The 26,402-nt window shown below is 40.2% G+C and overlaps 1 protein-coding gene and 1 long non-coding RNA gene across 2 annotated transcripts; one reads left to right on the forward strand and one right to left on the reverse strand.

The window, feature by feature from the left end:
* The first annotated feature begins 4,731 nt into the window (after positions 1-4,731).
* Positions 4,732-12,086, forward strand: LOC112228967. Its single transcript, XR_006080450.1, has 2 exons — positions 4,732-5,961; positions 9,907-12,086. It is a non-coding gene; the product is annotated as an uncharacterized LOC112228967 (long non-coding RNA).
* A 992-nt stretch (positions 12,087-13,078) lies between these two features.
* On the reverse strand, positions 13,079-26,065 carry LOC112228943 (complement factor B). The gene is made up of 18 exons (XM_024394754.2): positions 25,952-26,065; positions 25,220-25,432; positions 24,944-25,129; positions 24,577-24,759; positions 24,348-24,434; positions 24,021-24,163; positions 20,997-21,144; positions 20,558-20,686; positions 20,306-20,401; positions 16,690-16,827; positions 16,457-16,563; positions 15,862-15,991; positions 15,543-15,681; positions 14,806-14,885; positions 14,585-14,697; positions 14,090-14,219; positions 13,823-13,875; positions 13,079-13,586 (listed from the first exon to the last, which is right to left on the reverse strand). The coding sequence occupies exons 1-18, from the start codon at positions 26,010-26,012 to the stop codon at positions 13,404-13,406; spliced, it is 2,319 nt and encodes a 772-aa protein (XP_024250522.1). The 5' UTR covers positions 26,013-26,065; the 3' UTR covers positions 13,079-13,403.
* Between the last annotated feature and the right edge of the window lie 337 nt (positions 26,066-26,402).

Below are 26,402 nucleotides of genomic sequence, written 5' to 3' on the forward strand. Positions count from 1 at the left end.
AGTGGTCCCTTGGAGCATTAGGGTATCCTACTCATTATTACACTAAACAAAAAATAAAGACAACAATTTCAAAGATTTTACTGAGTTACAGTTCATTTAAGGAAACAAGTCAATTGAAATACATTCATTAGGCCCAAATCTATGGGTTTGACATGACTGGAAATACAGATATGCATCTGTTGGTCACAGATACCTTAAAAAAAGGTAGAGGCGTGGATCAGAAAACCAGTCCGTATCTGGTGTGACCACCATTCGCCTCATGCAGCGCAACATATCTCCTTTGTGTAGAGTTGATCGGGCTGTTTATTGTGGCCTGTGGGATGTTGTCCCACTCCTCTTCAATGGTTGTGCGAAGTTGCTGGATATTGGTAGAAACTGGAACACGTTGTCATACGTGTCGATCCAGAGCATCCCAAACATGCTCAACGGGTGACATGTCTGGTAAGTATGCAGGCCATGGAAGAACTGGGACATTTTCAGCTTCTAGGAATCGTGTACAGATCCTTGCGACATGAGGCCGTGCATTATCATGCTGAAACATGGGGTTATTGTCCCCAGTACAAGGTGCACCTGTGTAATGATCATGCTGTTTAATCAGCTTCTTGATATGCCACACCTGTCAGGTGGCTCGATTATCTTGACAAATGATAAATGCTCAGTAACAGGGATGTAAATACATTAGTTCACAAAATTTGAGCAAAATAAGCTTTTGTGCATATGGAACATTTCTTGGATATTTTATTTTAGCTCATGAAACATCAACACTTTACATTACGTTTATATTTTTTGTTCAGTGTATATCTCTTGCAATGCTCAAAATGACAGTAGATATCTTATTACCTAGAGCTACTATTGAGTTACATGCCATTTGTTCTACTTTGTTACCATTGTGCTTTGGGGTTACATTGTGCAACCTGAGACCGGGAGATGCAAGATAACACACCTGCAGACAATATTCACATGTTGCATTTACATTTTTGTTCAGTGTAGTTATTTACTCTGACCTTAAAGGGAAATTTCAAAATTGCTCTACGTCATATTCATGGTAGATGCAAGATAACACACCTGCAGACAATATTAACTGGAATGACAAACCTGTTGACTCTGGTTCCTGCAGCATTTTTTAAAACTCGAACTTGTAATGGATAAGGTATCTGTTATGGTCTAGAAAGAGATATCTAAATAGATGGTAAAGTAATTGTTAGTTTGACAGGCTGGCTCGAGAGTAAAAAACAAGTGTTGATAAAAAAGTCACCTTGTCAGAGAGTGATTTACACGGTTATCAAAACATCACGTCAGGGTACGCCTCCACGAAACACAGCCCTTATTTTTAAGTGTTTCTAAACTCCTCTATGGGAAAAACGATTAGAACCATTTCCCTGTTTAACCGCTAGATTTAATGGGTATTATGACTCATACAGTGGTACTTTATAGGCTACCTTGAAAATCAGACATTTCCTCTTCAAGGCTATTTGGTCCTTGAAAAGTCCTTGAAGGTGTGGGAGCCCGATTTCTATAATGCTCCAATATACTGTAATTATTCTGTTATTTCATTTCTATTCCATTTGTATGAGAGATGTAACCGCTTTCGTTTGTTTTCCTGCCTTTTCAATTGACAGGGGTTGCGCTGATTTGTTGCGATAAAACCATGGTTTTCCATTCAAAGCGTTCCATTACAAAGGGATCCCGTTTTTTCCTCGATTTCATGTTTTAAAACATGATACAATAACTCCCTGAAATAACTCTTCATCTCAAATGGCGAGACTGACTAGCTGCAGTACCACATTGACAGACTTTATTAGGGAGTTAACACTATTTATAATAAGGGTTACATGGAGGAAATCAGACCTCTGAAATTAAAATGGATGGCCCTCCCTTTAGCAAAATATATTTAATCTAACCCCCAACCCAAATAAGTGACCCTCCCCTATAACCAAAACAATAATTTAAAAAGTGGATAGCTGAGAACACTACTGTCTACGCTTTAGACAGAACCTTTATATATGCAGTTTTATAAATTGTTCTTCATCCTGTCAGCATTACATGGCAACGCAGCAATTTTGATATTGCACAGGGCTGTGGGCCAGAAGGTTGTGGTTTCACAGACCACCGTGGACTATCATCGTGTTTGCAGGTCCGAGAAAAAAAATTGCCTTTCATAAACTTTTCATGCCATGCTACAATTTGACATATTAGTGGAATCTTTAATAGCACACACATTACCGGAATTACAGGCTAAGCATGGACAGAGAGATGGGCCTGTGTGTTCATCTTATCATATTTCTCCAATGCCAAATCAGTTTGTCTTGTTCGCAATGAAACTGACACTGTTTGCAAATAATTAAAATCAGAGACCTCATTAGGAATCTGAGCATGGCACTTTCAAAAGTTAGGCCTACCTTTCCACCCCAGACAAAGTAGGCCTACAGACACAGGAAACTTTACACTTTAACTGCTGGCTACTCTTCTACTCTTCTTCACAAGTATTTCCCTAAAAGCCGTCTGTGTGTAAACATCTTGTATTGTACATAAAGTGAACATCTTAAGGATTAGCCCCTTTTTTTCAATTTGCCGCCTAAAACGACATACCCAAATCTAACTGCCTGTAGCTCTGGCCCTGAAGCAAGTTATGCATATTCTTGGTACCATTTCAAAAGAAACACTTTGCAGTTTATGGAAATGTGAAAGGAATATTGTAGAAAATAACACAATAGATCTGGTAAAAGATTATTTAAAAAAATTTAAAACATTATTTGTATTTTTTTGTACCATCATCTTTGAAATGCAAGAGAAAGGCCATAATGTATTATTCCAGCCCAGGTGCAATTTATATTTTGGCCACTAGATGGCAGCAGTGTATGTGCAAAGTTTTAGACTGATCCAATGAACCATTGCATTTCTGTTCAAAATGTTGTATCAAGACTGCCCAAATGTGCCTCATTTGTTTATTAATAATTTTTCATGGTCAAAATTGTGCACTCTCCTCAAACAATAGAATGGTATTATTTTACTTTAATAGCTACTGTATATTGGACAGTGCAGTTAGATTGACAATAATTTAAGCTTTCTGCCAATAGCCAATATGTTTGTGTCCTGGGAAATGTTCTTCTCACTTACAACCTCATGCTAATCGCATTAGCCTACGTTAGCTCAACGGATAGTGACAGAATTACATTACTTCCCCAAGCAAAGTAAATGTTTTGTCTCCTCAGTTTATATAAGGTTGTAGCTCAGCCTCTGAATTGTCGAAGAAACAAAACAATGATATCTCCATATGCTTCAGAGGCACGTGTCACGACTTCTGCCGAAGTCGTTGCCTCTCCTTGTTCGGGCGGTGCTCGGCGTTCGACGTAACCGGTCTTCCAGCCATCATTGATCCATTTTTCATTTTCCATTGGTTTTGTCTTGTCTTCCCACACACCTGTTTTCAATTCCATTCATTACCTTTTGTGTATTTAACCCTCTGTTTCCCCTCATGTCTTTGTCAGAGATTGTTTATTGTCAGTGTAGTGTTTTTGTTGTATAGGTGCGCGACGAGTCTTCGTACCCATATTTGTTTATGTTCTTTTTCCTGTTTAGTGTTATGGAGCATGTTACTATGACATTATTAAAAGACTCCATTTTACACTCCGTTTGACTCTCCTGCGCCTGACTTCCCTGCCACCTATACACATATGCCTGACAGCACGTCTTTCTCGGGTATGTTATAGCTTGTTTCTAGCATAAAGCTTCACAGAACAAAGCTAAGGGGGTAGTGCCTATGCTTTTTGACATTTTCTTTAATAAAGGGTAGGCCTATGGCATACTCTCAATTCGTGTTTTGGTTTTAACTTAACAGCCCTTCACTGACAAGGCAACCAACCAACACGAAGGTAGTCTATTTAAAGAGTGCACGGTGGGTGGAGGAATTGACTGACAAATCTGTGGATATAGCAGCCAATAGCCTAATTTTGTCTGTTAAACAGGTAGTCCTACCTCTTTTATATAGGAAGAAATAGGCTCCAACACAAAGCCCTCTTGTTGGTTGAAATTAATTATGCCTTCTTGAATTTGCCTAGGCTCGTCTGCCTAGGCTATACTGTAATGAAATTATGCGTGCATCATTGGCTTTCCTGTCAGATCTTGGTCACGTTTTGAACCAAATAATTGATTGAAACACTTTTTCATTGAAGGTCAACAGTAGCCTCAGTAGCATGGTGTAGCACCGTGGTGTAGCCGGAGGACATCTAGCTTCTGTCCTTCTCTGGGTACATTGACTTCAATACAAAACCTGCAGAGATCATCCGTTCACCTACTCTGCATCTCACAAAGACACAGCGGTTGGAACCAAACATTTCTAATTTGGACTCATCAGACCAAAGGACAGATCTAATGACCATGAATGCCTGATTCATGCAGTCTCATCTGAACAGTTGATGTTGAGATGTGTCTGTTACTTGAACTGTATGAACATTTATTTGGGCTGCAATTTCTGAGGCTGTTAAGTCTAATGAACTTATCCTCTGCAGCAGAGGCAACTCTGGGTCTTCCTTTCCTGTGGCCTTCCTCACGAGAGCTAGTTTCATCATAGTGCTTGATGGTTTTTGTGACTGCACTTGAAGAAACTTTCAAAGTTCTTGACATTTTCCAGATTGACTGATCTTCATGTCTTAAATAAATGATGTACTGTTTGTCTTTGCTTATTTGAGCGGTTCTTGCCATAATATGTACTTGGTCTTTTACAAAATAGTGCCATTTTCTGTATACCACCCCTACCTTGTCACAACGCAACTGATTGGCTCAAACGCATTAAGGAGGAAATAAATTACACAAACTTATCTTTAACAAGGCACACCTGTTAATTGAAATGCATTCCAGGTGACGACCTCATGAAGCTGGTTGAGAGAATGCCAAGAGTGTGCAAAGCTGTCAAGGTGGCTACTTTAAAGAATCTCAAATATATTTTGATTTGTGTAACACTTATCTATCATCGTCATAAGGGTTAGGCTTCAGGCTTAGGCTACATTACTTATCAACAGCAGCAGGCTTAGCTATTATTTTTAGGAAACATGACATTTCACAGATAAACAGACACCTAATGAGATACCTAGCTATTTAGTTATCTAGCTAATTATAGCTATTGGGATCATAGCTAGCTACATTTTGCTGGTAAAATAGAGCAATCCTACAGCAGCATTATCTGGCTGGCTAGCTACATATCGAATCACTAGCCAGTTCGTTTTAGCCCAATGACAAATGCTTTTCAATTTTATGTTGTACAGCTTTCAAAGAAAACATAAAGACAAGAGAAGAGCTAAATCAAGCAGGCTAGCTAACTACCTTGTCTCATTTTGGCTAAACCAATTTCTGGTGTTCTATTCATATGTAGTTCTAATAACCAATTTCTATGTTCTTGCAAGTGGCTGACTGTACAAATCACACCTATCAGGAGCTGCAATTTGGCAGGACGCCCAGATGTTGTTTTGAGAACAAACGACCGTGTTTTGAGAACAATCAAAAGATCTCAGTTTCAAGGTCTCAGCTTAGAAAGGAGAAGCCGTGAGGTGTTGGTCTGTCACATGTTATGAAACAACACGGTAATGATACATTAATTATGCTAAATCATGCAAATACAACTTCTGTGTATAACCGTATATAAGACAACTGCTGGGACTGTCCCAGGGGAGCTTCTGACAGACATGTGTACTATGGTGCATTGAGTTGGTTGGAACCTCTCCAGCGCACTGACAATAAACAATGATTCATTTAAGATTGACTTCGAGTGTCCCTGTGTAAGAATATTTCTGCCTGCGGAGCTTTCCAGTTGGGGTCTGCGAGGAAAACCGGAGGCGCATTTTATGAAGCGTGAGGGAAATTCCTGTCCGACCAAAAGAGGACGAGGACCAGTCCAGATCCTTACTGTGAGCTGCCCAGGAGGAGACACATCACCCACGAACAATTGAGGGACGGCAACTGATTTCAGTAAGTCAATTTAAATTAATAAGACGGGGGGGGAAATACAACAAAAAAATCAAGGTGAGTAACACGTACAAAGGTACCCATAGTCTTATAGATTGAAGACTATTCACTAGTTTTAATAGAAGACTAGAGCGAGGGCAACCGTACTATGTAAAGCCCCGCTAACAGCTATCAATAGGTATTTAGAAGATATGTCTATGTGGTATGTAGCCACAAAAAAATATCACAATGAATTTTTGAGTACGGGGTGTGTCAAGAGGTGAGTGTAGCTGGTGCATCGAAGTCAGGCGCAGTAGAGCAGAGATGAGTGGACAAAGCACTTTACCAAGGCAATCATTTGCACAGAACGCAACTGCTTCACAAAACAAATGCCCAACAAACCAGTGAGGCAGCACAAAGTACAAAAACACAGGTACAAAGTACAGGCTGCCCCAAAGCACGGGTAATAAAATAAACCTGGCGCAAACCAGCCGGAAGCGTGCCAACCTAAACAATAAACAATTACACACACACAGACATGGGGGCAACAGAGGATTAAATACATGACAAGTAATGAGGGAATGAATACCAGGTGTGTGGGAAAACAAGACAAAACAAATGGAAAATGAAAGGTGGATCGGCGAAGGCTAGAAGACAGGTGACGTCGACCGCCAAACGCCGCCCGAACAAGGAGAGGGACTGACTTCGGCGGAAGTCGTGACAGGGTGTTATTTATGTGCATAGCAAGTAACAGAGAGATTTGTTGACGATACACGTGGGTAATGAGGAGATTACTGAGTGTGTTTGGGAATAGTACTAAGTGAATGTGAACATTGAAATTGATTGGAATTTGGCTGATTGAAATTTGGATTATAGATGGATTGAAATTATTACTAATAAGATTGGAATTTGGATGGAGATACTAAGTTGAGAAAAATGCGGATAAAAGAAATGTGGACAATAAGAGGTTTGAAATTGAGCTATTGAGTGAATGGGAGCTGTCAGGGGACTAACTTACGTGTGAAAGAGGTGAATGAATGCAACAACCTGTTCTGTGTGAGCTGATTAGCAACATTATCTAGGGTCTGTCCAACACCTCCGTTAGATCTACAGGTAGAGGATAACATGTCTCCGAAATCTCCAGGGATAGCATGTCTCCGAGGATAACAGGTCTCGTTAGTAAGGAGGATAACACGACTTTAGATAACGTCTCATCAGTGGAGTTTGATGTATAACGGTATTATGAATGGAGATATGAAAGAAGAGAACCATTTCCGAATATGCAGTTTAAATAGAACTAGTGTAAATATCTAAACCCCTGTATGAATAGAACACTAGCCTAGAGTAGGAATTTGTGATGTAACAAGTGTATAATGGGTTACTAGAGAAAGTAACATAATATTTGTATAATGGGTTATTAAGATGATCTGATTAAGTAAGAATAGAACAATTATAATAATATACAACTAGCACACCCACATGTAGACATACGTGAGTGGTGACAAACTATTCTGAGGAATGTTCAGAGTGGTCCCTTTATGGATCATTTGTATTGTAAGGTTGTAAGGTTACAGCATTGTACAGGACTTGACTTACCCTTAACCAATAAAAACTATAAATGCTTAGAAGATTTCCTCCACCCTGGTAATGCATTTTGCAATAAGCCCATTGTAACGGTTCTCGTTGCATGATGGATCGGACCAAAGTGCAGCGTGGTAAGGGTTCATGATTTTATTGGATCAAAAAACACTCGAACAAAATAAACCAAGAGGGAAAACCGAAACAGTCCTGTCAGGTGCAGAACACTAAACAGAAAACAACTACCCACAAATTGTGAAAGGAAAAAAGGCTGCCTGAGTATGATTCCCAATCAGAGACAACGATTGACAGCTGTCCCTGTTTGAGAACCATACCCGGCCAAAATGTAGAAACAAACAACATAGAATTTCCCACCTGAGTCACACCCTGACCAACCAAACATAGAGAATAAAAATATTTATTGTAATCCTGATGGATTGATTTTATAACCCAAATGATGAAGTTCTAAACCAATTTGTGAGTAGGCAAAATGGATGCTGCATCTGTTTCCCTGTTATCTCAGGTGCCAGACTTATTATGGACTGAGTGCGACATCTACTGGGGACTGAGACAGTGCAACCCAGTTAATTCATATGGATCTCTCCAAAGCATTACATATCAATCTTAAAATAACAGACATTTTAATAAATATTGAAGTAGAAACTGAATATCCAACAGAGATTGGTAATAAAAATACAGTAACCTTTTGAAGGTATACTAAAATGAAAACAATGCCTTCCAATATGGAGAAAGTTATCATGTTTGTTATGTTTTGTTTTAACCCTTGCAAAAGGGTAAAATGCTAAATGTGGTTTGAGGGTATAAGCAGTAGTGATGGGAACCTGCAGGGTTTTAGTAGAAGCAAACAGATTATGGGAGACTAGTGAAAGTAACAAATAATGATAATTGGCTTTCAGATAGCAATCTAATAATTGAATATATTTTTAATTTGAAGGAGTAAAACAGAGTGATTGAGCATTGGGACTGATATTAAATTAGAGGCTGCTCACTCTTCAAGGCCTGGTCCACTGCTCTTGTGTTTACATCATCTGTTGTTTGGATTAGAGATAACCTTCCTGTGGAACAGTAGATAGCCGCCAGTACACACTGAACTCAAAAAGCTGTGAGAGACACAGTAGGAAAATTAGGGACAGTTTGTACATAATTGTATGTCAATGCAACAGGTCAAAAATATTAAGATTCAGCTATACGGGACACCGTAGCATCTGATATGACTGAGTATAAATGTGTCTGAAGTATATTTCTGTATACGCATGGGTTTATTAAGACTTCCTGCCCAAGATGCAGTAAACTCGATTCAATTAAGGACTTTTAGGACTTATTAAAGTGTAGCATAGTGAAAACTAAGTACATGTTTATTTTCTTTCTTTCAGGACTGATGGAATGTCCGCTAACAAGTGTTTTTTTATGTTTATCAAGGATTCTGTATATCTCCCTTTGAAAGGGCTTCCTGAGGCAGGTGCCTTGGGAGAGCAGTTAAAAGTGCCTGATCCAGCTGTTAAGGAACCTAAAGAATTAAGCAAGGCCTGGCCATTTTGTTTACCCTATGATTTTTGACACTCACATGCCAGCACCCACACACAGCCCACCTGTTAATTAATATTTGTTAGTGGTTAATACTCTGTTTGATTTAGAAGTGTGAGGTTTTTTTGGGGGGGGATTTTCACGGGTTAGAAAGAATGCTGTACACAAATGAACGTTTCTATTGTCAGAGTTTTGGTTGCACACATGTAAATTCTCTTGATTAGAAGAAATGTACTGAATAACCCAATGTAAACCTGATACACAAAATGTTTGAAATATCTTTAAATAATGTCTGAGGTACAGGAAAAATAACACTCACATAATAGGGCTGACTGACCTCTGACCTCAGTTCTGACTTCCTGGTGAGGCCTGATCTCCCTTACTAGGAAGATAGGAGATTTTGTTTTTATGGGCTATGTAAAAACAAATAATTAAGAAGAATTTTATAATTTATCAATAGTCCTTTGTGTGATTCAGACCATCAGAAGGACAGAGGGAGAGAGCTGTCTCTAGTCTATTTTACCATTACCTTATGGGATGCAATTATTTATGGAGTTATCAAGAGACAATACAATTTTATTAATTCTAATTTATATATATTTGATTTAACAGGCAGTGTTGTTTTTTTTGGACGTGTGTCCAAAGGGGGAATTACCGATCCCCTGGGGCCCTTTGGTAGATATGCAAATTGATTTTCTTCACATGCCTGCCTGTAAAAGGGAAAAAAGAGATGTTGGTCATGGATGACAGTCAATCTAAATTAATAGAAATTTTCCCCCACCTCGAGTGATATATGTGTATTGCTGTTGTTGTTTCCTTTTCTTTGTTTTTGTCCTGCTTCAATAGCAAATCTCACCAGATTGGGTCTGCTGGATGGTGGAGTTTTCTCCCTGAGGATTAGCCCTCTGACTCCTTGACCTGTAACTCTTCATTGAGATCGCCGAGATGATAGGGGAGTATAAGCCAATTTGGGGGGGGATGGTTTCAACTGTGTGGTGTTATTCTCTAAGACATTTGTCTTAGAAGTCTGGATTTCCTGAATTACAAATGCCCTAAACTAAACTGTTGTTCTGGTCTGGAGGTAATGGCGGAGATTGTATCTAGATGCATGGAAAATAATTTGGCCGATGAACAGTGTGATCCTCAACACCCCCTTTAACCGGCTGAAATTGGTGAAAATGGTGTCCAGTATGGTCCTTCACCACTTCTACCGTGAGACCTGAGTCCAAGCCAGCAACCTGTACACAGCAGTCGACGCGCTATCAACTGCCTTTTCTCCCATGTTTTTTCTCTCAGGAGCGACATGTGGTGCACGTGAGCATGGAGAGAGATCCAGTCCAAACTTCTCTCATGCTGCTGGTGTACTGGTAGGAAAATGGACAAAGACATAATGAACTGTAAAGGACAGTGGCGGCTCAGGTGAGAGACACTATCAAGGGCCATCCACTTTGAACATGTGCCATTAAAAAGACAAACTGAAACACTATCTGAAGAAGAACATGAAGAAACGTCAGGAAAGGAAGAATGAGTGCCCGTAATTGATTTATAGGCTTGTCCAAAATGGTTTATTTGGGGTATTGGGTGGATTGTGGAGGTTTGCACACTGCAAAATGTTGTGATTTAGACTAACAATGCATTGAAATACCAATCTGTCATTACCACGAGTGATGAGAAAAGTGAGGGTCTTAAATTAAAGTGACAGAACCAACGTGACGCACTAAAGACTGTCATTCTAAATTTGGGTTGGATAATATATCAATAATTATGATTCTGATTTGGAAAGGCAAAACTTCTAGAGACAGAACTGTGCCCTAAAAACGTGAGGAGAGACACTAGATTGTTACAAGGTTAGCCCAAGCTACAATCTCATTCTTAGCAAGGTTGGTGTGAAACTGTTATAATGTGATCTCTTTCTCTTCCCTGTGAAATGTTATTAACATGCGATGTGCCTCTCTGGCTGATAAGATTTCAGCAGCCATCTTGTTTACTACTCCTCCAGAGGATGGTGAAACAGTTAGATGCCAACTCTGGATGAGCCCCCCCATTTCCTCCGGTTCTTTTCCTTTTAGCAAGTTGAGAGTAAGGTCATCTAAACCCTTAACCTATGTGGACACCACACTATGTGGAACACTGAGATGATGAGCAAGTTAAACAACTGGGTTTTATGTTTTGACTAGGTGGATGTCCCAGGGACAGTTAGTGAAAACATAGGTCAATGCAACCCAAGTGTGGAAAGAAATATGGAAACAATGGTTAACATCAAGATATTTATTCACCTCTGAATCTACAGATCCGTTGTGTATTTTGGATACTCACTCCCATTAATAAAGTATAACCTTTATTATGATTATAGTATTACCATACTAAGTGGATTGTACAACGCAGAATGAAGGGTTTGAAATGATGAAGTGTCCGTTTTGTTTTTGTGTTGATTTCCCTTACTTTCATGGAGTATAGAATATTTTGATATAGAAGCTAAAATGTAAATGCTTACATTAAAATTGAATGGTTATCACACAAGAGGTAAGATAAGAGGATAAGAGGATGGAATGTAATGGCAATTTTAATGTTTGCTTTTCTTACAACCAATTTCTGTGTTCTATTCATGTGCTGTTCTCATAACAATTTTCTGTGTTCTTGCAAGTGGCTGACTGACAAATCACACCTATCAGTAGCTGCAATTTGGCAGTACGCCCAAATGTTATTTTGAGATCAATCAACCGTGTTTTGAGAACAAATGAAAGATATCTCAGTTTCAAGATCTCAGCTTAGAGTGGAGAAGCCTCGTGAGGTGTTGGTCTGTCACATGTTATGAAACAGTATTGGTCGGTCACATGAATGAAACAACATGGTAATGATTAATTGATTATGCTAAATCATGCAAATATAACTTGTCTGTGTAGCCGTACAGAAAACTGCTGGGACTGTCCCAGGGGAGCTTCTGACAGACGTGTACTATGGTGCATTGAGTTGGTTGGAACCTTTCCAGAAACGCTGACAATAAACAATGATTCATTTAAGATTGACTTTGAGTGTCCCTGTGTAAGAATTTTCCACAACATTAAGGGTGGCAGGGTGGGCTAGTGGTTAGAGCATTGGACTAGTAACCAGAAAGGTTGGAAGTTCAAATCCCAAATATGTCGTTCTGCCCCTGAACAGGTAGTTAATCCACTGTTCCTAGGCTGCCATTGAAAATAAGAATTTGTTCTTAACTGACATGCCTAGTAAAATTACAATTCCCAACATTTCAGGGCCAGTAGAGGTGAGGTGGCACCATTCACTTTCAGCCCCTCCACCAAAACTCACAATTTGCTTAATCCTGCCAATGACGTATTGGCATCAGTCTTTACTATGACAACTCAAGATGGCACGACCCATACCACTAAAAAACATTTCCTAAAAATAGCGATGTTTCTATGTTAAATGCACATGTTTAGTGGATTGAATACATCTCTTTGCTTAGCTTTAGTTCCTAGTCTTTCCATTCCACTTTTCAGTAACATTCTGTCTTATGTAACCATACCAAACATAATATCATACTAATTTGAGGGTTCCGGATGTACTTTTACTATGTTACGTCTAGTCTATGAGAACAGGCTGACTGATGTCTTGCTTGAGGTAATGTTACAGTTAGCTTAAAGGTTTGAGTTAGCTAACTAGCATAACTTACTGTATTTATCTCGACGTAAGACATGACCAGTACAATATTGCTCAATTAATATTGCAATGATGTCCTATGATGCAATTGTTGTTTTTTACAGCAGTGGTTTTGGCTACAGGAGCAATGGAGAAAACGTGACTATCATAGAGAGTTCTGCTTCAAAGGTCCCCTTTGTGCTAGGCTGAAGATGTTATCTTCAACCTCTGTAATGTTTTCATCTTTGACATTTACATAATAATGGTGGCATATACAGTACCCACGGATTCACAAAGAATATCACAAAAAATGTATCATGAGTTTGGTTGAACTGTCTATCCCATCATATAACCCAGAATATAAGATTGCCTTCAAAAGACGGAAGTCTGACATGTCTTTAATTAAACTTGTCTGAGTATGACTTCTCCTCTACTTTTGGAAACACGATGATTTCTCTGTATAAACAAAAAAATAAAAATAAACATGCCAACCCCCCCTGACCTGGGAAGTCCTATAAGGAAACTTCTGACCTGGAAAACTACTAACCATAATCTAAAGCGGACCCTAACCTTAACCAAGCCCTTAAACTTGACACTAACCTTAATCCTAACACTCATTTTAACACATTTTTAAACTAAATACCATTTTACCACATAATCACATGATCATGAAACTTTGTTAAAAACACACACCTTCATCGCTGTCTCTATTTGTCTAAAAACTGAAGTGGTGCATAATCTTGTGTGTCATCCCCCAGATGCTTCTTCAGAAATGGCACAACTTTAAAAAGGTTGATGTGGAAATCTCTGGAGTCATCGCCAGACTCCTGTTGGACGTCGTTGTTACCATCAGGGCACAGATTTTTGGTGCCCCAGCTGATCAATCCAACCTTTGAAGAATGGAAGCGGTGTCAGTACTAATTCATGTACATCAACTGTAGATTACAGGAGACCCCAGAGGTTAACAAATACATTTTGCATAAATAAATATGTAAAATCCCATGTACACAAAAGGATAGAGCAAAAAGTATGAGGCAAATGCACAGAAAGTTGCCACTTTCTTACTGCTCGCCTCTGTAGGTGGTGTCTAGTGCCGATGTATCTGCTGTAAATAAGTGTCTCTAACCTGGATTGTGCGATAATCATCATAGTTCTTAAACAGAGCACCACCGGAGTCACCTGTGTACACACACACACACACACACACACACACAAACACACACACAATGAAGTGGTAACGTAAGACGAAGTAATGGGAACCTTTTCTTTTAGAAAATTACAACACTACTGTTTTAAAACTAGAGATTTTCTCAATCCATTGATTTTTAAAATATTTTTTACAAACTTAGACCGTGAGTGCATCACACAATGTTCCATTATGTATTAAACATACCTTTGCAGGCAACATGATCTCTAGTAGGTTGACGACCACCCGAGCACAGGAAGTTTTCAGTGACAACATCCTTCAGATTATCTGACGTTATGCCATCTACCTTAGTAGCCAATTCAATACAATTCGCCCTCTGCACGAGAGAGAAAAATGAGAGAGAGAGGGACACATACACTGCCGTTCAAGAGTTTGGGGTCACAGAGATGTCCTTGTTTTTTAAAGAAAAAATAATAATAATTCCCATTTGCCATTGGAACACAGGAGTGATGGTTGCTGATAATGGGCCTCTGTACGCCTATGTAGATATTCCATTGAAAAATCAGCCGTTTCCAGCTACAATAGTCATTTACAACATTAACAATGTTTATACTGTATTTCTGATCAATTTTATGTTATTTTAATGGACCAAAAATGTGCTTTTCTTCCAAAAACAGGAACATTTTTAAGTGACCCGTTGGTGGGTCTGTCTGTGTGGTCAGACATCATACAAGCACTCACCTGATCCAGGAGCTTAAGTTTGGCATCGCTCCGCTGATCATTATTGTTTTCCCTGTCCTTATCATGTGACATGAAACTGACTTCTTCAAATGGATTTTTTAACAAGAGCTCTTCTGCAAGGAGAGAAATACATGAGACGAGGTAACATACGGTGCCTAATTGAACCTTTCTATATCAGGCTGTGTGCATCTTGATGGATAGGCTGTGTGCTGTAATTGCACCTTGTTGCTTGCAGGTGATTTCCTCTCCCGACAATCTTAAAGCACCACTTGTTTCCTTGGTGCAAGGTATGCAAATCGGTCTGAGGAAGACAGTAAAGTAAGAATTCATGAAAGAAACTGTGTTTCACACATTACTCCAAACAGCTGGATTACTTAGATTAAGATACATTAAAAAAAAACTTCATCACTGTGTTCATTCTTGTTCCTTTTGCATCATAACACATAGAGGTCAAATGATTGTCTCCCTTGGTAAAGATGAGCAAAAAAAGACTATAAAATAAATTATACCAATTCTGAGCTATATTGTATGCAATTTGTGTGAACATCATAGTATTTTCTACTAATACATTTGCTCAGAGAAATAGATTTTGTTCAACAAGTAAATCTCAAAAAGATAACCAAGTTGGTCTAAGATTCCTCCCAATGTACCCCCAATCTCATTAAACATTTTAGAAAAAGGCCCAGTGTCGTTATCCTCACAAGAGGAGGGTGCTGGAGTATTGTAAACAGGGGTGCCAATAATTTATACCCCCATCGTTAAAAAAACAAACAAACATATATATTACTTATTTTCCAACAAAATCTCTTTCTCTGAGCAATTGTTTTAGTAAAAAATAATTTCCCAATGTATTTTAGCATGCAATATAGCTCAGTATTTGTAGGATTTATTTCAGTCTTTTTTGCTCGTCTTTATCAAGGGTGCCAATCATTTTTGCACCTGACCGTATGTGTCTTACCTCATGTTGATAGAGATATCCACATCATTCTTCAGTTTGATGAGAGCTACGTCATAATCATAGAACTCCTTTACCCCCTCTTTCTCTTTGGCTTTGATATCATAATTAGGGTGTAATATTAGGCGTGATCCTGTTAGAACTTTTAGGGGACAGGACCGGAGTATAAATTAGCAAACCTATTTCCTAGAATAGCACCAGTTGTGGCATCCTGACATATATTCTGGCAATGACGATAAACACATGAAAAAACAAGTTGTACTAGTTTAAAAAAAACTTTGGGTGTAAGTAGAAATGTTTTTGGAGGAGTGGCTGGTTGCACCTGGATTTTTGCCAATCGTAATCTTGATTTTATCTGCTGTGTCTGTGAACTTGAAGCAGTGAGCAGCAGTCAAGATGAAGCGGGGAGTGACCAGAGACCCCATGCATTTACCATAACTTCCATCCTCATGCTGATGGGATCAGGAGAGAGAGGTTGAACATAAATACTGTCAATGACAACATGCAAGCATTTGCATCAATATCTACTTAAAAAGGTCAACAATATGTCAATCTTGGTGTGCACTGGGATGGGACAGGATACAGTCTGGGAGGTTTGTCAGCCATAATGTTGTTTATCACTCTCCCAAAGCACAAACAACCTGAGAAATTGCATTGCAGAAACACACCACGAGTGATGATTGAATTCCAGCCTAAAATGAAAGGCGAGATCTGCTGGCTAGTTATCCAATTAATTTCTAATTGGAATTCAAACTAATTTAGTACAGCTGTCATGTATTGCATTGGTAATGATACCTTAACACAGTGCACTGCACACTAAATCAAATATGATCATGAAGAAAGGCCACTGGTGCATTGATGAATAATCAAGCATTACAAATAGTTTCCATTTAGATAAATGAGGCATGAGTAATTACCGGGATGCCAATCCTTGCCATCCAGGGATATCTTACACGTATGGTGTCTGCGGTGTCATGATCGTAGTTTCTATGGAGCCCGCATAGACCCACAACCTTGCTCTCATCTACATAGAGGAGAGAGGTGGCTCAACACACTGACACAAAGACACTCAAATATAGCACTCTCTGAGGGAACAAAGTCCATGCAGAGACACACTGCCATATTTGCTGGTCAAATTAGAAGGACTCACCAATTATTTGATCAAAGGTTTCTTCCAATTCTGTACCATCCTTTAGTTTAAAGTAGTGGTCCTCATTATCCCGTTTTGTCACAAGTGGCTGGATATCTTCATCAAAGATTTCACTTCCAACACCAAAAACATAGATATCTAAAAAAACAAAAACAAGAGGAAGTACCCAAAACATTAAGCATTAGATGAATCAAGAACATTCACATACTTAGGTAATAGACCTAGGAGTTCTGGTTCTGTTGGCATATTGAAACGTGTGGCTTTCTTTTGCAAAATAACTATGAATTAAGATTGCCATGCACGCAGAAGAAATATCAGCCCACAGAGAGAAGCACGAGATTGAACTTCACTCAACTTTCTAAAGCAGTGGTCACCAACCGGTCGTCGCAATGGACTGGTTGATCTCCAAGGCATTCTTGGTTGGTCACCAAACATTTTAGTAAAACAAACAACGATAAAGCCTTGTGTTCCTATTTGTTTAAAAAAAAATCTCAGGCTGTTGGTGGTAGGTGCACCCGATTCAGCTGCACTGTATTCTGGGTAGGGGAACTTGTGCCATTTTGAACTATTTCATGTGTCTGAAGGTACAAAATCTGCTGGCCCAGAGAGCAAATCAAATGCACTATAGTCCTACAGCTGGCCAATCGGATGGCTCAGATTACAATGCATGCAGTAAAGTAGCAGGCATAAAAGAAAGCTAGAGCAAAGTTGATAATGTGAGATCTCAAAATGTTTAAAACCAAGACTAGAGAGAGAGACTGTCAACGAATACAGCAAAGAGATGCTGTTTTTATGAGTGAGTTCATGTTTAAGTTCTTACTAGGCACTGTCAACACTTTTTATTCAACACTTATATAATACATAAAATGTTCATTCTTCCTATTTCCACTCGGCGCAACAACAAGCACTGCATCAGTAAGGAATGAGAAGGAAAGTGTATCTATAAGCTTACGTTGTTGTTATTATTAGCGCCTTGGGTATTTCTTAGTATTGAGGAAAATGTCACTTTCTCTGTTCATAGGAGCAACATGAATTTGCACTGAGGCAGAAATAATGCAGTGCCACTCGAGTTTCGGCATCCGCTGGAGGACGGTGTCCCTTTTTGGTCAGTGGAGGAAAGGGAGAGAAGAGGGATGTTGAGAGGCTTTTTGGTCAGTGGAGGAAATGGAGAGAAGAGGGATGTTGAGAGGCTTTTTGGTCAGTGGAGGAAATGGAGAGAAGAGGGATGTTGAGAGGCTTTTTGGTCAGTGGAGGAAAGGGAGAGAAGAGGGATGTTGAGAGGCTTTTTGGTCAGTGGAGGAAAGGGAGAGAAGAGGGATGTTGAGAGGCTTTTTGGTCAGTGGAGGAAATGGAGAGAAGAGGGATGTTGAGAGGCTTTTTGGTCAGTGGAGGAAATGGAGAGAAGAGGGATGTTGAGAGGCTTTTTGGTCAGTGGAGGAAAGGGAGAGAAGAGGGATGTTGAGAGGCAGACCCTCAGTCTGCAGCTCTCTCCCTCCACTGAGACTGACTGTCAGATGGAGGCACCATCAGCCCAGAAAAATACAAATAAAAAGCTTATTATTTAAATGTAAGCTCACTCACCTGTGCCTCACAAGTAATACAACAACGTATCTATTACCGGTGTGATCAAATAGCCTACCTCAAATGTTTTAAATCTATAAAATAAAAAAAGGAATGGTGCTGGAATAGCGGAGGCAGTGCTCCTGTCGTCTTTGTGCTGCCTTGCTGCAACTCCATGGTTCTAAATCAGTCGTTATTTATTTAGTAAACTGTCGAAAACATGAACTTGCTTGACCATGCTGCAATATTTGCTTTGTGGACTTCACCGGACAGATGTTGATGAAACAAACATACGTGCAGTTGAAATTATTCCGCCACTGTGTGACAGTTGTCTTTTTCTTGTCACGGTCTTATTGTATAACACGGTGGTGTATATGAACGAAGAGGTTCTAGAGCAATTATACAACATATGTTGTAATATGGCTTTTTTTACTTCAAAGAATTTGGAAATGCTGTTAACCGTGTTAGAGCGTTCTCAAGAAACCCTCTTTTCAGACCAGGTAGCTACTACTCTTTCTAAAGTCAAGACAGAACATCATTTACTGATAAGACAGAGCAGAATTTGTCATCCATTGAGTAAGACTCGACCATTTCTTCCATGGTAATCGTCCCAGTCGTTTACCGGCCAACAAGCTATGCAGTAATGATCAATTAACTGATAAAGCAACTATTAAATCTGAAACAGGGGAATTACTATAAGATTGCTCCAAGATTCTCTCACTTCTATAAAGAACTGTACACTTCTGATTGTAAATCTACACCAAGCCAGACTAAGTACTTTCTAAAAAGGAAGCCACCTCGCCGGGAGCCCAAATCTCTCTCAATGAACTCCAAAAGGCATTGGATAGTATGAATAAAGGCACATTTCCTGAACGGGATGGTATTCCTCCTTAGGTCTATTTAACATTTTGGAATCAATTAGGTCGACTATTGCGCTAAATGATTAATACAGCTATTCACAAAAGTTAATTTGGGAGAAATGTGAACACAACACAAATTTAGCTTCTATTAAAAAAAGGTAGGGATTCCCCAGTGTTCTCACTACTCACTACCCCCCATCTTTGATAAACACAAATATTAAACTGTTTTCTAAAATGTTGCCATCCCGTCTCGAGACTTACTTACCTAAATAGGTCCACTTGGACGAAAGCGGTTCGTTTATAAAGCGTTCATCCTCAGATAACCTCCTTCGACTATTACATATCTAAGATACTCCATCAGAAACAACAGCTCCTTGGGCTGTAATTATCTCTCCATGCAGAAAAAGCTTTTGATAGACTAGAATGGTTAGCATGGGAGGCCGAGTGTTGGATTGGCTAACTTTTTTAAGTATTCCAAGTATCAATTTAAAAAAATTTTTTTTTAAAAGAACTAACTTTATTGACTTGGTGGTTGGTGCCCTTTGAAATCCTGGAATGTCCAAGCGCCGAGAAGACGATCAAACTTGACTATCTAGAGAAAGTAAAAGTCGTAACAAGGTTTCCGTAGGTGAAAAGGAAGGCCTGGCCTGTCTTGAAACGGAAATCGTCTCCAATTGATGATTCAAATATGCCAATCCCTCAATGGGTTGGGGTTATCTTTGGAAGCCTTTTCTTTGATGTACTATTTTTTGTACCTGTAACCCCCCCCTTCATACACACATTTTTTTTCTTCTACAAAACGAAATAATAAGTTGCTCCCCAAAAAAAAGAACATTTATATACTTGAGATGGTAGCCGGCTCGAATGGATTTGAATATTGTACAGTGCCACAAACCATTGATGTTTGGATCATCCTTCTCGAGCCAACTGTTGTGTGCATGATGTAGACCTGGGTCAGTCTATAGTTAGAAAGACAACCTGTATACAGGGAATGAATAGTTAAGACTAGAAGGTCAAGTTGTCGTTGAATGCGGTTCTGTCCTTCGGCTGTTCTCGTCTATTAATGTTCTCTATTATGTCATGCTTCACGCTTTGTGTGGACCCCCAGGAAGAGTAGCTGCTGCTTTAGGAACAGCTAATGGGGGGATCCTAATAAAATACCAATGTCATGACAACACAAATGACTTTGACCTCACCAAGATATTGATCCCTTTCTTCCTTTTGATTCATGTAGACCATTTCCCTGACTTTGGCCACTGTGTCTTCGGGCCTACCCCCCATGTTGAAAGCACCTGCAAGAAAAGACAGTCAAGAGATTATTACTGAGCTGACCAAACGCTGAACAGAAGCTTTAAAGAAGGATTAACAAAAATAAGCTGCAATCAATAATGCAAGTCAAATACTTTCCTAACAAATATACATAGACAAGTAGTACTATAGTACAGTACCATCTGTGAAAAATATGAGGACGTGGTGGACCTCTTTGAATAAAGTTTCATTCCGTTGTTTTTGGATAGCCATGCGTTCCAGGATGGTTTTAAAAGCAAGGTTGAGATTGGTCCCAACATTTTGTCTCTCTGTGAAAAAGTACACACACACACACACGCGTGCACGCAAGCACGCACACACATGCGCGCACACACGTACGTACGTACACGCACACACACACACACACACACACGCACACACACACACACACACACACACACACACACACACACACACACACACACACACACACACACACACACACACACACACACACACACACACACACACACACACACACACACACACACTATTTGTCAAGTTTATGGATAACTGGTTGAGTGTATAGTTTGGGCAATGATGATGATGTAAATACATGCAAGGTCAATCTTTGCTCACCTCCATAATTAAAGTTGTCCAAGTCAGCCAAGACTTCTTCAAGTTTTTTTCTTTTTTCTCCCAAAAAATCCAATATGTTGACAACTTCGAATACGTCGGATGCGAAGAAAAGGATTTCGTAATTTGGGCTGACTGCGAAGGAGCTGACCTGTGAAAGCACAAGGTGCAGGACAGAATTACATTTAGACGTGTGTCAAAGAATGTGAGTGGAAAACTGTGGTGAACAATAACTGAAAGCATAGTGTCAGTCATTTTTGTGTTATGTGCCTACATTAAGGGTTAAGAAGACATGCTCTGGAACTTTTGCGAATACTGAGTATGATTTAAACCTCCCACTTTGGGCTGGATGTGTCAATGTGTAGTTCATAAATACATCATCTATGAGCAGAATTACTGTTTCACCTCAAATTCGCCACAAAATAACTGTTTTTCTGGAAGCTGTGCTGTGCCATTTTGCCTACATCTTCCTCACGTGGGCCAGCCCAATTCGAGTTCAAACAATAAGCCAAGACTCTTCCTAGAGCTGGCCGCCTTGCCAAACTGAGCTGAACAAGAACCCAAATGGTCACTCTGACAGAGCTCCAGTGTCACGTTCGTGAGGAGAGACGGACCAGGGCGCAGCGAATGTTTTGTTTCAAACAAAACAAAACAATAAATTAAATAAACTAACAACGAAACGTGAATACGTTGGTGCACGTGCACAAAACACAAAATAATATCCCACAAAACAGGTGAGAACAGGGAACCCTTAAGTATGATCCCCAATTAGAGACAACGATAATCAGCTGCCTCTAATTGGGAACCATACTCAATCCCAAAACATAGAAACAAAATAACTAGAACACCCCCCTAGTCACGCTCTGAACTAAACCAAGGGCTCTCTATGGTCAGGGCGTGACATCAAGAGGTCCTCTGTGGAGATGGGAGAACCTTCCAGAAGGACAACCATCTCTGCAATACTCCACTAATCAGGCCTTTATCGTAGAGTGGCCAGACGAAAGCCACTCCTCAGTAACAGACACCTAAAGGTTGCTTGGAGTTTGACAAAAGGCACCTAAAGGCTCTCAGACCATGAGAAACAAGATTCTCTGGTCTGATGAAACCAAGATTGAACCCTTTGGCCTGAATGCCAAATGTCACGTCTGGAAGAAACCTGGCACCATCCCTATGGTGAAGCATGGTGGTGGCGGCATCATGCTGTGGGGATGTTTTTCAGTTGCAGGGACTGGGAGACTAGTCAGGATCGAGGGAAAGATGAACAGAGCAAAGTAAAGAGAGATCCTTAATGAAAACCTGCTCCAGAGTGCTCAGGACCTCAGACTGGGGTGAAGGTTTATACCTTCCAACAGGACACAACCCTAAGCACACAGCCAAGACAACGCAGGAGTCTCTGAATGTCCTGGAGTGGCCCAGACAAAGCCCAGACTTGAACCCGATCCAATACCTCTGGGGAGACCTGAAAATGGCTGTGCAGCGACATTCCCTATCCAACCTGACAGAGCTTGAGAGGATGTGCAGAGACGAATGGGAGAACCACTCCAAGTTTGTAGCGTCAGGTGTGCCAAGCTTGTAGCGTCATACCCAAGAAGACTCGAGGATGTAATCACTGCCAACTGTGCTTCAACATAGTACTGAGTAAAGGGTCTGAATACCTATGTAAATGTGATATTTCAGATTTGATTTTTAATAGATTTACAAAAAGTCTTTAATTTTTTTTTTTTTACATTTGCTTTATCATTATGTGGTATTGTGTGTATATTGATGAGAAAAGTGACAGCTAGCAAGTGTACACACAGCAGAGCGAGAAAAAGAGAGAAAGCAATGACATGGTGCACATATCTGCACATATGTGACGTAGTACACATTTTTCGGGGACCACATTTGGCTTGTGAGAGCTACTTTCAGAACCACTGGCTAAAAAGTATACAAAAGTACCAGGGAATCTCTTTAAGGGATCCCCTGCTACGACCTAATTTATTTAGCAACCACATAACATACACTACATGACCAAAGATATGTAGGCACATGCTCATTGAACAAATCTCAATCCAAAATTATGGGCATTAATATGGAGTTGGTCCCCCCCCCCGTTGCTGCTATATTAGCCTCCACTCTTCTGGGAAGGCTTTACACTATCTTGTAACATTGCTGCGGGGACTTGCTTCCATTCAGCCACAAGAACATTAGTGAGGTCTGGCACTAATGTTGGGTGATTAGGCCTGGCTCGCAGTTGTCATTCCAATTCATTCCAAAGGTGTTCGATGGGCTCTGTGCAGGCCAGTCAAGTTCTTCCACACCAATCTCAACAAACCATTATTCCTTCTCCACCAAATGTAACAGTTGGCACTGTGCATTGGGGTAGGTAGCGTTCTCCTGGCATCCGCCAAACCCAGATTTGTCTGTCGGACTGCCAGATGGCGAAGAGTGATTCATCACTCCAAAGAACGCGTTTCCACTGCTCCAGAGTCCAGTGGCAGTGAGCTTTACACCACTCCAGTCGATGCTTGGCATTGCGCATGGTGATCTTAGGCTTGTGTGCGGCTGCTCAGCCATGGAAACCCATTTCATGAAGCTTCCGATGAACAGTTATTGTGCTGACGCTGCTTCCAGAGGCAGTTTTTAACTCGTAGTGAGCGTTGCAACTGAGGACAGAACATTTTTACACACTATGCACTTCAGCAGTCAGCGGTCCGGTTCTGTGAGCTTGTATTGCCTACCACTTCGCGGCTGAGCTGTTGCTCCTAGACATTTCCACTTCACAATAACAGCACTTGCAGTTGAACGGGGCAGCTCTAGCAGGACAGAAATTTGACGAACTGACTTGTTGGAAAGGTGGCATACCTATGACAGTGCCACGTTGAAATTCATTGAGCTCTTCAGTAAGGCCCTTCTACTGCCAATGATTGTCTATGGAGATTGCATGGCTGTGTGCTCGATTTTATACACCTTTCAGCAACAAGTGATGGCTGAAATAGCCGAATGCATTTATATATAGTTGTACCTTGTGAGTACCTGTGAACATACCTTTGTGATAAGTTTCTTGACAGCATTTCTTGCTTTGTTAAACTGATCCTCCTCAATGCTGTCAGAGATGTCCATAGCAATGTATATGTTAAGCTTTCCAGCTTTATCAACCGTGATCTTCTTTCCTTCCTGATCTGTGTAATCTGAAAGGCACCGGCAGGATATCTTACTTTGACAATCACCGGTGGAAGAGGATGTGTGTGAGGAATGGTGCCGCAAGGAAAATACGTGAAAGGTTTGGCAAATATGTCACACACTTATGGTGATATTGACAACAGAATAAAGACTTGATAAACATCACATATTGGTTGTGACAGAGAGACCTACCGATGGGCGCTGCCAACTGAAGGCTCTCTCTGATTGCACTGCCGAATGCCTCCGTGACCTCCAGTGCAGTGTCATACGTGTGCTTGTCTGCAACCAGAACAAAAGAACCCACAGGGTTAAATCTCTCTTTCTCGCAGTCTATGAAATTGGACTGTACGTGACAATCTTTAGGTATATTTGAGCCGCTTGCAAAGGTGTCATTGTCTAGGGCATCTTAATGGGTCCTTACAGTAACATTTAGGCTCAGTCCCAGTCCATTGGCCATTCTCTTGACATACACGCTCCTTTGACCCCAGCAAATGTAAGCCATCGTCACAGCGGTATGTCACTTTGTCTCCTATGCCAAAACTTGACCCAGACCTCCTAGCACCGGCCGGAATCCCAGGGTCAGCACAACGCTCTCCACCTCCTGCTGCAAGACAATGTGGGAGAATGTCAGCGGGAAACAGAGGGAGGGTGTGTAGAGAGGCAGAAAGGTCATAGCGTGACGTACTGTGCGTAAGCTGTGAGGCTGAGCGTCATTTCTAACGGGTCAGTGCGACCAACAAAAAAGAGCGTCCTAAGGAGGAAGAGAGATGATATAGTTTGTTACTCACAGTCATGTCTGCAAATGGGTGTTCCCCCACTCCACTTCCCATTGGGTTGGCACACACGGGAGGATGAGCCACGTAATGTGTATCCAGCGTAGCACTCATATGTGGTCTCATTGTTGACAAAATATTGCATTTGTAAAGGAAAGACAGAACCACTTTCCAAAACCAAAGGGTTTGGGCATTCAACAACTAAAGGGGGAAAATATGGAGTAAGCAGTGTTTAGCTTATTTAAAATATTGTTTTTATTAAAAATACCAGTGCAAGGACTTGTTACTCACTCTTGCACTTTTGTACAGGCCTTTTATGGGGAGTTGGTGACCAAGTTCCACTTTTCTGACACAAGCGAGTTAAAGCTGGATAGGGATAGTACCCTTCTGGACAGTGGTATATCAGCATACTGCCATACTCAAGCTTCTTGGTAAGAATGTAATGACCTCCTTCCATGCCCACATTCTCCTCTTTACAGAAGTCTTCACACAGAACACTGACACCTGTGAGGTCAGTGCAGGAAGATGTTCATGTATTTTACACATAGGCATGACTGGGCCCATGTTGGGAAACTGGCTACAATACCAGAAAACGTCAGAGTTTTGTCAAATCAAAATTCTTCATAGTATACAGAAGCCTAATGGATGAGGTTCAAGGTCAAAGCTGAAGATGTTTTTGTGTGTGTGTGTGTAAGTATTTGGATTATAATACCCCAATAATCATTGATGTTGTTCGTTATGACATCCAATCATTTTTTATATAATCACCCCAAACATAAAATCCCACTTTGAATATTACCCAGTCAAAACGTATTGGAGGGTAAATTTCGATCAAATACAACACGTGGTTAAAAAAAATCCCTCTTGAATATATTCATTTTGAGTACATGTATTTCCTTTTTCCAGCCCCCTGTTATATCATCCAGAATACAGGACAATTTGGAAAAATGTGCAACAAATGTTTCTAAAAGGTAACTGAAGACAACCGCAGTTTGAACGTAAGAGCCATGTCAGGGCACTTACCCATATAAAGAGGACATATCAGCAGCGCTGCACACAAACTCCAGCAATCAGAAAGAATCATGGTGAATCACAGGTCCAAAAGGTAATACAATCTGCAAAAGGGTGTGTATTTATACACAGATGGTAGGAAGGATAAGGGGGGAAGGCATGACTAAAAAAAAAAAAAAGCACACTGTCACTGGTTAACCTCAAGTCAAATAAAAGATCAACGACCCACTCAACAAGAGACATACACTCACAAAAAATGTTTTATATTGAGCCTGCGACTAACTAACAGAATTGTCTATTAAATTAAACATTATTTGTATTTTCATAAGAAACTCATCGTCGGGACTGCTTTTCTCACGACAGTGTGCACTCAAGTAAATAAAGCTAGCCTTGGCTCTGGATCTGTGTGTGAGTAATTCCTGTAACGATTTCAGGATTGTTCATTATCTCTAAATTCTGTCTG

The sequence above is a fragment of the Oncorhynchus tshawytscha genome, linkage group LG30 (genome assembly GCF_018296145.1).
Source record: "Oncorhynchus tshawytscha isolate Ot180627B linkage group LG30, Otsh_v2.0, whole genome shotgun sequence".
Classification (NCBI taxonomy): domain Eukaryota; kingdom Metazoa; phylum Chordata; class Actinopteri; order Salmoniformes; family Salmonidae; genus Oncorhynchus; species Oncorhynchus tshawytscha.

What these genes read in the sequence shown, in the direction of transcription:
- LOC112228943 (XM_024394754.2), bottom strand. Translation starts at nt 26,012, where the DNA reads ATGATTCTTTCTGATTGCTGGAGTTTGTGTGCAGCGCTGCTGATATGT. An exon ending in GATATGTCCTCTTTATATGG is followed by an intron (nt 25,433 to 25,951) that starts GTAAGTGCCCTG and finishes CTGACCTCACAG; the next exon opens with GTGTCAGTGTTCTGTGTGAA. An exon ending in TCAGTTGGCAGCGCCCATCG is followed by an intron (nt 24,164 to 24,347) that starts GTAGGTCTCTCT and finishes GGTGCCTTTCAG; the next exon opens with ATTACACAGATCAGGAAGGA.